At 49.6% G+C, this 13,662-nt stretch overlaps 1 protein-coding gene across 1 annotated transcript in view; it reads right to left on the minus strand.

The window, feature by feature from the left end:
• DNAH11 (dynein axonemal heavy chain 11) overlaps positions 1 to 13,662 on the minus strand; it is a 481,578-nt gene that overhangs the window by 259,759 nt on the left and 208,157 nt on the right. The window contains exon 30 of the mRNA XM_073677778.1: positions 552 to 692. Within this exon, the coding sequence (XP_073533879.1) occupies positions 552 to 692 (141 nt within the window). The remainder of the gene's footprint in view (positions 1 to 551; positions 693 to 13,662) is intronic.

Below are 13,662 nucleotides of genomic sequence, written 5' to 3' on the forward strand. Positions count from 1 at the left end.
ATAGGTATGTGGATTGCAGCTAGGTATAGCTTTCTCTGAAACACTACGGCATCTCAGTGCTTAGAACTGTTCCTGGATTCAAATCGTCTATGAGTTTGTATGTTCTCCCAGTGTTTGTGTGGGTTTCCACTGGGTTCTTTGGTTTCCTCCCACACTCCAAAGACATATTGATAGTGAATTTAGATTGAGAGCCCCAATGGTGACAGTGATGACAATGTCTGTAAGGTACTGAGGAATGTGATAAGTGAGTAACACAAATATACAATACATTTTATGAGCAGGGCAGTAATAGAAAAGGCTAAACAAAAAGCATCTCGATGAAAAAAAAAAATTCTGGGTGCTGTCTCTATAATATGGTAGACTTATGAAAGATCTCACTTTTATAACGCTTAAAAGTAGGGCCAGGAGAAAAGTCCCCCGAAGCCAGCCAGTTGGGGTTTGGATTTTACCCTGAATTTTACCTTAGAGATTGGTGGTTTCCTTACTTATTACCAAAGCAATCTCAAATCAGATCCATAGCTGATCATACAGATATACAATGTTATATTCACCTGTCCTCTACACTGGCAGGCCACGCTGAATGGGACAAACTCCTTCTCTTTGCTGTACATTCCAGTGGCCTCGTTTTGAATTTGTTCTTGGAACTTGAGATCAGCAATGTTGTCAAAAAGTTTTGCCAAATGTCGGGTCACCTGAAAAAAATAAATGTATCTGTAGTACATCTGAAATATTTCAGTATTGAACATTTTTACTTAGTTTTTTGTTTACACCGAAGATGGTATATCCATGCACACCACCATATTACTACTCCATGTGGGAGCCTTACAATTAGAGCAGTCCAGCAATGCACATGTTTAATAACAGAAAGTGCAAATGCAAAAGGCAAATCATATTTCTACCTAATATCTTTAATGATAGATTTACTTTTCTAGGTCATTTTCATGAGACATTCTACTAAATCACATCTGGCAGAAATGTCCTCGGGGACTGTACTTTTTAAATAGCAAAGGCCGCTGGTTAAACAGAACTGTTGTAGATAACCCTGAATCCTTGGAGCGAAGACAGCTTGCTGGGCATATCATACAGGATTAGAGTTGAGCGAGCACTAAAATGCTCGGGTGCTCAAAGCTCGGGCCGAGCTCACCGTGATACTCGGGTGCTCGACCCGAGCAACGAGCCCAATGTTAGTCTATGGGAGACCCGAGCATTTTTGCGGCGGCACCCCCGGCAGTCTGTGGAAAGCCTAAAAAGTGCCCAAAACAATAGTGACAGTACTCAAATTACATGGGGACAGCATGGGGATCGCCCCAGGAAGCATTTCTGACCCCAGGTCACTGCTGTCAACAACGTGTTCAGAGGTATTAAGCCACTTTTACGGGCTCACAATAAAACGTTCAACAACGAAACTGAAACTGCTTTCCTGTGAAATATGTTAAGGAACATCCTTTCCATGGTAAAGACTTGTGTATAAGGTAAAATAACCAAAAACAAAAATACTCCTACACACCTTGGGCTATGTTCACAAGTAGCATTTATTATGCGTTTTTGCACTTTTGTATTGCTTTCAACCGTGACAAATGCATTCACCGGGAAATGTCATTTTAACATTTTACAATCTTATCTGGCCATGTGCTGTGTGACACATTCATACAGTGCTGAAAAGACATGGGAACAGCATGGGGAAGACCCCTGGAAGCATCTCTGACACCCAGGTCACTGCCTAAAAGTGTGCCCATCAGAAGTCATCCTTGCCGCATCAGAAGATGCAGACTTGCAACTATCCCCGTGCAAGTCCTTGTCCCAGGGAAGTGTTCAATTGTACCTCCCCCATTCCTTGCAATGCAAGCGCAAGTATGCAGCCAGCCACCCACCCACCCCCAGGCTGCAATACCATACTGCTTGCTTGCTTGCACTTGAAATTGGGCCTTTTAGGCATGTGGAGGCGGAATCTGGCCACCACGTCATGGCTGCGTCGGCGGCCTGGTATCCGTACTCAGTCCCCAGCCGCCCGGTGGCCGGGTGTCCACGCTTGGTCCCCAGCCTCCAGGGGGCGGCCGGGTGTCCATACTCGGTTCCCAGCCGCCCCTATTTGTCCCAGTAACCTTTCCCACACTTTTCTTAGCCTGGCCTGCTTTAGGGCAGCATTGGCCGAGCCCACCAGACAACCAGACTCCTCCGGTGGGCCCTGGCTTCTCCATCAGGGGAGTTGAGAGTGCCAAGGTGAGGAGCATGATGATGATGATAGAAGTTAGCATCTGCTTTATTTTCTTGGAATGCAAGTGACGCGCCCCCTGGGCCAGTGTTGTTGGGGATACCCGGAGCCGGATCAGATGGGGGTTGTAGTCTCCGAGTGGCTGTGACCCGGTCCGTGCCCAGGGTGTCAAGCTCAGTGTGTGGCAGTCCTTACTGATGTTACTAAAGTTCTTTATGTCGACTACGCCACCCGTTGAATTGCGGTCACTACGGCCGCCGCTGCAGCAGGGTCCGCTGAGGCTGATGGTGTTTGTGCAGCTTAGGTGGTATAACCCCCAACGGGAAGGGTATAGCCTCAGGGGGTCAGGTGCAGAGGATGGTGGTTGTGGAAGTGCAGGGAAGATGGTAATGAGAGTCAGAGTCGGGTTGTGCAGTTCAGGGTTCTTTACTTACTGCTGTTCTTGTACCGGTCACTCCGGCCTTGAGTGACCACCCGAGCCGTGCTGCGTCCACCAGGTCCTGGACTCGGCCAACCCCCAAGTAGTTCTGGAGCGTGGTTCTGAGCTCCCTTTCTGTCCTGTCCTCGTCTCTGGTCTTCCCCACCAGGGATCCACCTATGTCCGGCTCCCTCGGGCCTCTTGTTGGCGAACCCTTGCCTCTGGGTTCCCTGACCCTATGCGTGGTCTGCCTTCCGGGTGGATATAGTGGGTGGCCGTGGCAGATTCTGCCCACGGCCTCCGGTTCCTGGCTAAGGTGTGCTGTAGCCTCTGCCAGCTTGGGATCCGGTACCCTGTTGCCAACTCTTCACCCTCTGGTCTAATTTGGGCTCTTGGAGTTCCTTCTTTCTCCCCCTCTGGGTCTTTCTTTCTCCTCTCTCTCTCTTGGCTCTGGGGCTGCTCTGCTCTCTTCCACTCCTCTGCAAAGACTTACTGACTGACTTCTCACAGACTGACCCTGATCTTAGATGGTGCCCACCTTAAATACTCCCTCTATGTGTGAGCTCAGGTGACCAGCACCCAATGAGCTCCTAACTTTACCCAGGCTGCTCCCCCTATCTGCCCCTACACTACTGGGATGTACCACCCCCCTCCCACTCCAGCCAAGGACAGACTCGGTCGTACCTGCACATTATTAAGTGGGAGTACCATTGGTCTGTCCTCCGGAAATGGGATGTGTGTAGTGCATGCAGCTAACTGAGCTCAGTTCCACACTCCATCCTTACCCGGGAGTGGAATATCACACCTCTGGCTGAGGTGCAATACCCCTGCAGCAGCCGAATCCTCAGGGTGCTACATTCCCCCCTGGTAAACCACAGCACGTCCTCGGGCTGTAAGATATAAACAACACCAAAACATACAATTTTTGCATAAACAACATAATAAAACATCATATAAAACTTTTCATAAAAACTTTTCATAAAAACATTCTTGTCTTCTGGTACCTCCGGTCACGGTGCAACTTGTGACCGGGTAAAGTGCGACAGTCTCTTGAAGAAACACGGTTTCCTATAAAACCGGTAGGGGGCGCTTTAGGAAGCGCAACTATATACAAGGGAATTATGGCCGCTCTCAGTCCTCGGCCAGGTATTAGGAAAGGGATGACCGCTCTCAGTCCTCGGTCAGTGGGGAAATGGGACACACTGGAACAGTTCACTCTTGCTGGTCCCAACGGGGACTATATTTTAACTAGCAGCAGTAACAGTTCTTATACCCTGACGGGTAACTTTATACAGTCTCTTCACTACCGTACTTCAACGACGGCGTCCTCCTGCTCCTTCTTTGTGGACAGTTTCAGTTTCAGACCCGTCCGGGTCCTCTTGCTCCTCCTCACACCGCAGCTCCTCCTCCGTCAGGCGATGCACATGGAGGGCGTAGGGTCCTTTGGCACACTTGTGCCGGGTGAAGGTGACCTCGTCCCCTAAATACAGGTCACGACCTCTGTGTCCCTCCGGTAGGTGGGACTCAACGTCTCTCCTGGTCACGAAGACGTCGCCTGGGGTGCGGTGATCCCTGATGAAACCCCACCCATGCTGCAGATTGAACTTTATCACAGTCCCGATGGTACGGGGACCATGCGCTGCACGGGGGTTTCTCCTGGTCCGGCTCTTCTGCTCCGCGCTCCTTATTTGGGCTTGTTGTTCCCGGACCCGCCTCTCTCTCCGCTCCCTCTCAAAGACCTCGAGCTGCTGGCGGCAGCACTCTGCACGCTCCGCTGCGGCTGCCCGAGTCTCCTGAGTGAACCCCATGAGGTCTTCTCCGGTGGGATCCCACTCAAACTGGGTCTCTTCTAGCGGGGGCGAGATCCTTTTCATGGGCTTTGGAGCCGGGATCAGGGGTTCGCACATGGCCCTTGCTTTTTGCAGCTCCAGCTGGATGTATTCCTGGGGCCATACGAAGGGCTGCCCATCCGGGCACGTATGCTGGGCGAACAGGTCCTCACCCAGGTGCGGTACTTTAGGTGTTATGGGCGCCGTGGTGGTAGCGGCGCCCGGGTTAACCAGGCCTTGCGACCAGGCTTGGGGCACGCTAAAGGAAAAGGGCACCGTAAGAACGGCGGCGCCCGTGGTTACTCGGCCCTGCGACCAGGCCGGGGGCTCCGCGGAGGTAGGGGGCGCTGTTGGTATTGCGGCGCCCGGGGGTACTAGGCCTTGCGACCAGGCCGATGGTACTTCCTGCTTGGCCACGCTCGGGGTCGAGGCGTGTGACGTCACAGGGGTCGCGGCTTCCGTTTGAGGCCCAGTCTGCGGCGGTGACGTTGCAGCGACGGGCACGGCAGGGGGTACTTCGGGCTCTGCGACGGGGAGCTGGGGCAGGCACGCGGTTTCCCTGTTTGGGGTAGAGACGTCCCCTTTACCTGCCTCCTTTCGTTCGGCTCCCTTCTCGGCGCCATCTCCGGCCTTCAGTCCTCCTGCGCCATCCTCAGAGGCGGTCTGTCTCCTCGTCTCGGGTGGCGTGCTCCGCTGACGGGTTCTTGTCTGCTGGGCCATCTCACGGCTCCATTCTGCTAACGTCTCTCGCTGCACCCGGGCCATCCTCCGTGCGAGGCCCTCCAGCGCAGTCTGTGCACACTCCCGATCTCGGGGGAGCTGTGCCAAGACCTCCACTAAGCCTAGTGGGGTCGTTGCTTCTAGCAGGCTCCTGACCAACGGGTCGGTGCTGCTCTGCTCTCCTCCCGTTGTCTCCAGCCGGCCTTCTGGAATGGCGACCGGCAACAGGCTCCTGACCACTGGGTCGGTGCTGCCTGGAGTGGCGGCCCGCATCAGGCTCCTGACCACTGGGTCGGTGCTGCCTGGCTCTCCCTCCATCTCCGGGTAGGCTTTCTCTGGACTCTCTTCCAGACGTCTTGTCTCCGGGTGCGCTCTCTCCAGACTGCTCCAGGCGACACCCATCTTTGCTCTCTTGTTCTGTCTCCGCCCACATTGAGGATGGTCCCGGGGCAACTTAGTGATTGTCAGTTCCAGGGGCAGTTCTCTCACGCTGATGGACACTTCCAGCATCACAGTCTCTGTTGGTGGGCGCGGTTTCCGCTTTTGGCGCCATTCTTCGACCTGGCCCACGATGGGAGGTGGCCTTTTGCCACCCTCTGGCACGCCCATAATGGCGTCCGCTCCCCCAAGGCGGGAAATCTTCGGAAATGGCGGGAATCGTCTCCCAGTGGCGGGAAACTCCATGGATGGCGGGAAAAAGCTGCAAATGGCGGACAACCGGCGGGAAACGACCTGTGATGGGGCCCGATGGCGGGGACCCTCCGGAACCGGCAGGAGACTTCTTTTTAAGGTAACGATGTACTTTTCTTCAGACACGCAGTACCCGGTTGTTGTGGGCACGTAATCCTGCCGACTACGCCAAAGTCAACAGCGCCCCCTGGGCCAGTGTTGTTGGGGATACCCGGAGCCGGATCAGATGGGGGTTGTAGTCTCCGAGTGGCTGTGACCCGGTCCGTGCCCAGGGTGTCAAGCTCAGTGTGTGGCAGTCCTTACTGATGTTACTAAAGTTCTTTATGTCGACTACGCCACCCGTTGAATTGCGGTCACTACGGCCGCCGCTGCAGCAGGGTCCGCTGAGGCTGATGGTGTTTGTGCAGCTTAGGTGGTATAACCCGCAACGGGAAGGGTATAGCCTCAGGGGGTCAGGTGCAGAGGATGGTGGTTGTGGAAGTGCAGGGAAGATGGTAATGAGAGTCAGAGTCGGGTTGTGCAGTTCAGGGTTCTTTACTTACTGCTGTTCTTGTACCGGTCACTCCGGCCTTGAGTGACCACCCGAGCCGTGCTGCGTCCACCAGGTCCTGGACTCGGCCAACCCCCAAGTAGTTCTGGAGCGTGGTTCTGAGCTCCCTTTCTGTCCTGTCCTCGTCTCTGGCCTTCCCCACCAGGGATCCACCTATGTCCGGCTCCCTCGGGCCTCTTGTTGGCGAACCCTTGCCTCTGGGTTCCCTGACCCTATGCGTGGTCTGCCTTCCGGGTGGATATAGTGGGTGGCCGTGGCAGATTCTGCCCACGGCCTCCGGTTCCTGGCTAAGGTGTGCTGTAGCCTCTGCCAGCTTGGGATCCGGTACCCTGTTGCCAACTCTTCACCCTCTGGTCTAATTTGGGCTCTTGGAGTTCCTTCTTTCTCCCCCTCTGGGTCTTTCTTTCTCCTCTCTCTCTCTTGGCTCTGGGGCTGCTCTGCTCCTCTGCTCTCTTCCACTCCTCTGCAAAGACTTACTGACTGACTTCTCACAGACTGACCCTGATCTTAGATGGTGCCCACCTTAAATACTCCCTCTATGTGTGAGCTCAGGTGACCAGCACCCAATGAGCTCCTAACTTTACCCAGGCTGCTCCCCCTATCTGCCCCTACACTACTGGGATGTACCACCCCCCTCCCACTCCAGCCAAGGACAGACTCGGTCGTACCTGCACATTATTAAGTGGGAGTACCATTGGTCTGTCCTCCGGAAATGGGATGTGTGTAGTGCATGCAGCTAACTGAGCTCAGTTCCACACTCCATCCTTACCCGGGAGTGGAATATCACACCTCTGGCTGAGGTGCAATACCCCTGCAGCAGCCGAATCCTCAGGGTGCTACACAAGCGTAAGTGTGCAGCCTGCCACCCACCCTCCCCCAGGTTGCAATACCATACGGCTAGCTTGCTTGCACTTGAAATGAGGCCTTTTAGGCTTGTGGAGGCAGATGCCGGCCACCATGTCATGGGTGCGTCAGCGGCCTGGTATCCATACTAAGTCCCCAGCCGCCCGGCGGCCGGGTGTCCACACTCGGTCCCCAGCCGCCTGGGGGCGGCCGGGTGTCCATAAACAGTCCCCAGCCGGTGCGCCTTATACACAAGCGCGCATACCAAAACATTACCTGTGCCCTCCCCAGTGCATTTAGTGGGAAGGACAGCCTAACCACAAACACATGGACAAGTGAATGTGGCTAGGGATGGTCCATCTCACTGACGCCTTCACACTGGGTTAATATTGTGGAAGCAGGGACACAGTTGGACACTGGGATGCAGCACGTCCTCCAGACATAGAGGATTGTGGGTCCTGGGTCAATCATGCTTCAACACAAAGTTCAGAAGGTAGACAGCAGCAGTGGTCGGCCTCCTACACAACGAGTAAATTATTCATGATCATGAGGCCAACCATCTCCTTAGCTTTCTGTTCCTTGGAATGCAAGCGCATGTATGTAGTAGGGGCTAGGCTTGAGGTGGTCAGCGTTTTGGCGCATATCCTACCTCCTCCGAGGATTGCTGGATGTTTTCCTGCTACTATCCCAGTTCTATGACTCCCGTTAAAACAAAGCTTCAGGTGATGAATGATGGATGAGCTGGTGGCAAAGGAGAAAGAGCAGGAGGAACAGGGACCATTCACATAAATATCAGGCAAGTCAACCACACATGTCTTGTAGGAAATGTTTCTGTACCAAAAGGAGTGGTTCAGCTACACAATTATAGGGCATACAGTGAGTGCAATGCCTACCAAAAATTTCGAAGCACTCCAATGCCCCTTGGAAGTGACATGGAGGTCAGAGGGCCTTAACTAAACAGTTTTTTCCATTTATAGCAACTGGGTCTCCTGTACACTGTTGGCCTAAGCAGTGAATGGAAGGCTTTCCAAAAATTATAAGGAACTGCAATGCCCCTTGAAACAGACGTGGATTACAGCGTACTAAAATCCTTCTACCCATTATTGGGGAGTGGGTCGCCTATGCAGTGAAAAGAAAAAGCTGACTAAAATTAGGAGGAGTGGGTGTGAAGCGGTGCATGGGAATACACCTCCCGAAATAACACAGTGGATTTGACTTTATGTTACTCTGCTGTCATTTGGTGGTGATGAGAAGTCTGGCCCAATCCAGCCCTTGTTCATTTTGATAAGGGTCAGCTTGTCAGCATTGTCAGTTGACAGGCGAGTGTGCTTATCAGTTATAATTCTCCCAGCGGCACTAAAAACACGCTCCGATAACACACTAGCGGCAGGGCAGGCCAGGACCTCCAAGGCGTACAGAGCGAGTTCATTCCAAGTGTCCAGCTTGGATACCCAATAATTAAAAGGCACAGAGGAATCACGGAGGACGCTGGTACGGTCAGCAAGGTACTCCTTCACCATCTTCTGAAACTTTCTACTCCTTGTGAGAGTACCCCGCGCCTCAGGGCCTGTATGCTGGGCGGGTCTCAGAAAACTGTCCCAAAACGTTGACAGTGTTCCCCTGCCTCTGCTGGATTGGAGTTGCGTCTCTCTTGCCTCTACGCCTTGTTGGGCAACGAACTGTGACCTCTACCGCTAGCGTGTTCAGATGGGAATTTTTTTAACAGTTCTGCAGCAAGGGCTTTCTGGTACTGCCCCATTTTTGTAGACCTCTCCACCTCAGGAATAATAGAATGAAAGTTCTCCTTGTAACGGGGGTCTGAAAGTGTCACCAACCAGTAATGACTGTCACCCAACATTTTGACAACGTGAGGGTCACAATTAAGGCAGCGTAACATAAAGACAGCCATGCATGCCAGACTGGTAATGGGCAAGACTTCCGTGTCCTCACCAAGATGACGACTGACCATGCTCTCCTCCTCTCCCCTGTCCTCCTGCCACCCACGCTGAACCGACGGTATGACAGTTGTACAGGTACTACCGTCTACAGCGCATGATACCAGCTCCTGTTCTTCCTCTTCCTCCTCCTCCTCTCCCTCATTGTCCCCCAATGCACGTTGGGATGAGATGAGGCTGGGCTGTGTGTAATCGCCCGCTACGGCTTCTTGATCCATCTCACCATACTCTAGCTGCAATGCCTCCTCTTTAATTCTCTGCAGAGAGCGTTGCAAAAGACAGACAAGTGGGATGCTGATGCTAATGATGGCGTCATCGCCACTCACCATCCTGGTGAACTCCTCAAAGTTTGTCAGGATGGTACATAGGTCAGACATCCAGGTCCACTCCTGAGGTCTTATGTGTGGAGTCTGACCTGAATATCAACGGCCTTGGTCATATGTGGGTGGGGTTATGGAGGGGTGGAGCTTAGTGCATACTTATCATATAATTATGACATTTATAATGAGAATGTGATTCAACTTACCATAGGTTCAGAATGAGTGGGAGCACCAGGCTTGTTTCCCTGGATCAGTGGGAGCACTGGGCTTGTTTTCCTGCAACAAGACGGTCCCATCTAGGTCCCATCTGATGATGATGACCACTACTGCTGCTACTGGACACAGCCACTGCTGCTATGAATTTTCACTGTTATTTGCTTTTTTCACTTTAACCAGAAAATCTGCTGCTGGGCCGCACGACACCAGAACACAGCTACAGGAGTCATAAGGGTGGGACACCTGACGTCATATCTAGCTGCCCATTAGCATCCAGAGCCCCTCCCCCTCCAACTCGCAGCTAGCAGGAGGGGAAGGAGCGCTGGACACACATGACCTGCTTGTCCCTGCTCCTGCCTGAGCACATTCTGCGAGTAGGGCCGCATGGCTAATTATCTATTCACTGCCAGTCCCTCCTCCTCTTTTCTTATAGGTTACTGATCACATGCTGGCTTTCTCCCTGCTGATCCTCTACAACTGTCAGCAGCGCCGCGGACTGGCTGAAAAACCCCAACGGCCCGGTCCTGGTCCGCGGACCGGCGGTTGGGGACCTCTGCTATAGACAATACATGGCCTGGTGATCACTCCATTCATACAGAACACTTCAGCACTCCCAGTAATCAGCAAAGTATCCTCTTTGGCGTGGATAGGAAATACTTTATTAAATACTGGTTTCAACTTTGCATAAAAATAAACAAGACAGGCAGAAGCTGCGTCACACTTATCACAGCACACACTTTCTATATTTTATACATTGTGCTTACACCTATATTTATGCCGCATCCTGGCTTGCTTACATTACACTAGTATTGTGCACCAAAATAATGACGCACACTATTAGTAAATCTGGAACATTTTACAACTGACAGACATGCCCCATTGTTAGACACTTTACAAAAAATAAAAGTGTCTAGTCTGCAAAATTTAGCTTTAAAACTAAAGATAGGATTGTATTCATTTAACTGTCCACCATACAGTGTGGTGCAAAGATAAAATGTGACTTATTTCTATGGACGGTGAAATCTCCTTTTCCCTTAGTCAGCTCTGAGGTCTTGTGTCTTTGTCAGTTTTCATAAAGTTGTTCATTCCAGCAATTATCTTTGCTCATCTGCTATATGTGTCACAAAATGTATGTATTGGCAAAATATTTCACTTCAACCAAAGATCTAACAGACCATAATAATAATAATAGTGTTATTATTATTAACAATAACAATTTTTATTTCTATAGCGCCAACATATTCCGCAGCACTTTACATTGTAGAGGGAACTTGTGCAAACAATAAAGATATAACAGAATAACACAGTTCAACAGATACTAAGAGGAGTGAGGGTTCTGCTGCTCACAATCTATGAAGAAATAGGGGGGACAAGAAAGGTAAATGGTAACAAGTACAGCCATCAATGTAATAAATAGGGTATTTACATAGCGCTGCATGAACCGGTCACCAGACAGTATGTGTACAGTACAGACACAGAGGGCTATGAAGTGCATGGAGGGTGTGTGAACAGATGCAAAACGAGGATAGTTACATCAGTTAGTTTAGATGATAGGACAGTCTAAAGAAGTGCATTTTTAGGACACGCTTAAAACTGTGGGTATTGGGAATTAATCGAATTGTCCTGGGTAGTGCTCCAGAGAAGTGGAACAGCATGTGAGAAGTCTTGGAGACATGAGTGAGAGGTTCGGATTATTGAGGATGTTAGTCTTAGGTCATTACCAGAACAGAGGGCACGGGTAGGGTGATAGACAGAGATGAGGGAGATGTAGGGTGGTGCAGAACTGCGGAGAGCTTTGTGGGTGAGAGTGATAAGTCGTTGACTCTGTAAGGGATGGGCAACCAGTTCAATGGCTGGAACATGGTAGAGACATTGGTGTAGAGGTTGGAGAGAAATATGATCTTGGCCCATAATAACACAAAATGATAAAGGGATACATAATGGTTAGAAAAGTAAATATATTTTAGTTTGCGCATGAGTTCAATCATTAAATATTAACCCCATGTAATGTAGACCTTGCACTGCCCAAATAATGAGTGATATTCATTAGGGAAGATTCCCTAAGTTAAATACAGCAGATTTCTGGCGCAATTTACCTCAAATCTGACGAAGTTGCCTTGAACCACATTTATAAATTGTTTTAAATATTTTTACTCCAAATTTACACCAAAACTTTCATGTATATTATCACAAAGTAAGCCAACTAACACATGGTGTGAACATAGACTAGACAATCTAAAGATGCACCAAACATATCAGATAACATGACCCACCTTAAAATATTTGGCACAATTTTAGACTGCCTTTGTCTAAGTTCACACTGTAAAAAAATTAGACTGGCATATTCAGTCTTCCCTATTGTGTTTCTATCTGTATAAAGAGAGTTTGTCATTCAACACAAAATGACTGTTCAAACCAAGCACAGGCTTCTGATGTACCCTTGATGTGGTCAAACAGTTGAAGGCACCATCCAGCCTACTTGTTTGGCATTTTTTCTGTCTCCCTTTCTCTTGATTGAGAGCTCTGGCTTTATAAGAATCAGAGGAAAAGGGAGATAGAAAACAAGTAGGAGCGAAGACACAGTGAACTGTTTGGCCATGCAAAGGGTGCACTGAGCACTTGTGCTTGATTTGAACAGTCATTTTGTGCTGATAGGCTCTCTAAGATAAACAGCATGAAGTGTGTAGCTTGCTAAGATATATTTTATATATCATTTACATTGTCTGTTGACTTCAATTAAAGAGGTATCAATCCTATGAAATATTACTGCAGAAAAAATTTCAAGTCAGTATCATAAAAGGTAAAACAGAAATCCTGTGCAGTATAAGCTTTGGATTCAGACCGTCTTACCCTTCATTTCTGAACAGATGGAGTACAGATAGTTCTCAAACCAACAAACTGTGTCTAGACAGCTGAAAAGTTGAGAGAGATGGCTGCTCACCATTTCTCCACCCCGGGTATGATTCACTTTGTAAATTGAGACCTGTTTGTCTCATAGATGTCTGTGCGTGTGGAGGTATGCAGATCTCCTGGACTGAGTGCCTTTGCAAAAGGACTCAGAAGCTGGACTCTAATCCAGGCGGGCTAACCAGCACAATTGTATTGACGTGTTGCTTTACATTTTATTTTGTGCTGGAGAAAGGCTGTATTTGAATTTCCTGTGATGTGGTTTATGAGGATTGCAATAAACCATCCAGACTTTAAATAGAAACAGTTCCTGTGATACCTCAGCTAGCTCACATGTGAGTAGCATTGTTACAACAACCATATTGTCTGTTTGTGGTGGCACAGTGTAAATCTCGTGTGTAATTAACTGGCTGGAGAGCAGAAGAATAAAACAGGTCTTTAGTCCTCATATACTGTAGGTTGCCACATTAGGGCAGATGCCAGAACCTGAAGGAGACTCATCATCATTGGCAGCCGTGTCACTGACACAGAGAGGAACAATACAATCCACTAAAGGATCCTTTTCATTGCTCTATAAGACAGGAGACATGACTGATCCTTATTATAGAAGTTTGATGTCAGTCGCTCTAAGTCTCACCAGGCCCTAAGGACCAGAAAATTGTTTTTACATGCAGATGCATATAAGAACGACTTTATATCAATAACTGTATATTGCTGTGATTTTTGCAACAGAAATGCAGCAAAATCCACATGACAAAAGGGATGAAATCTGAGGTGATAATACATTGACATACTACGAAGTCCACAGTGATGGTCAATGTATGCTGCAGATTTTCTACCCAGCGTGCGGCTGTGATAACATGAAATCCCATTCACAGTACTGGTACTTTATTACAAAGCTGATTTTCCACCCAGGGAATCCAGGTGGAAAACCTGTTGCATATCTGACTTGTGTGAACATACCCATAAGGGTACACTCACATGTGACAGTTTTTTTTGCAG

This window comes from Phyllobates terribilis, unplaced genomic scaffold (genome assembly GCF_046119375.1).
Source record: "Phyllobates terribilis strain yellow unplaced genomic scaffold, ASM4611937v1 Scaffold_4__5_contigs__length_816908805, whole genome shotgun sequence".
In the NCBI taxonomy this organism is placed as follows: Eukaryota; Metazoa; Chordata; class Amphibia; order Anura; family Dendrobatidae; genus Phyllobates; species Phyllobates terribilis.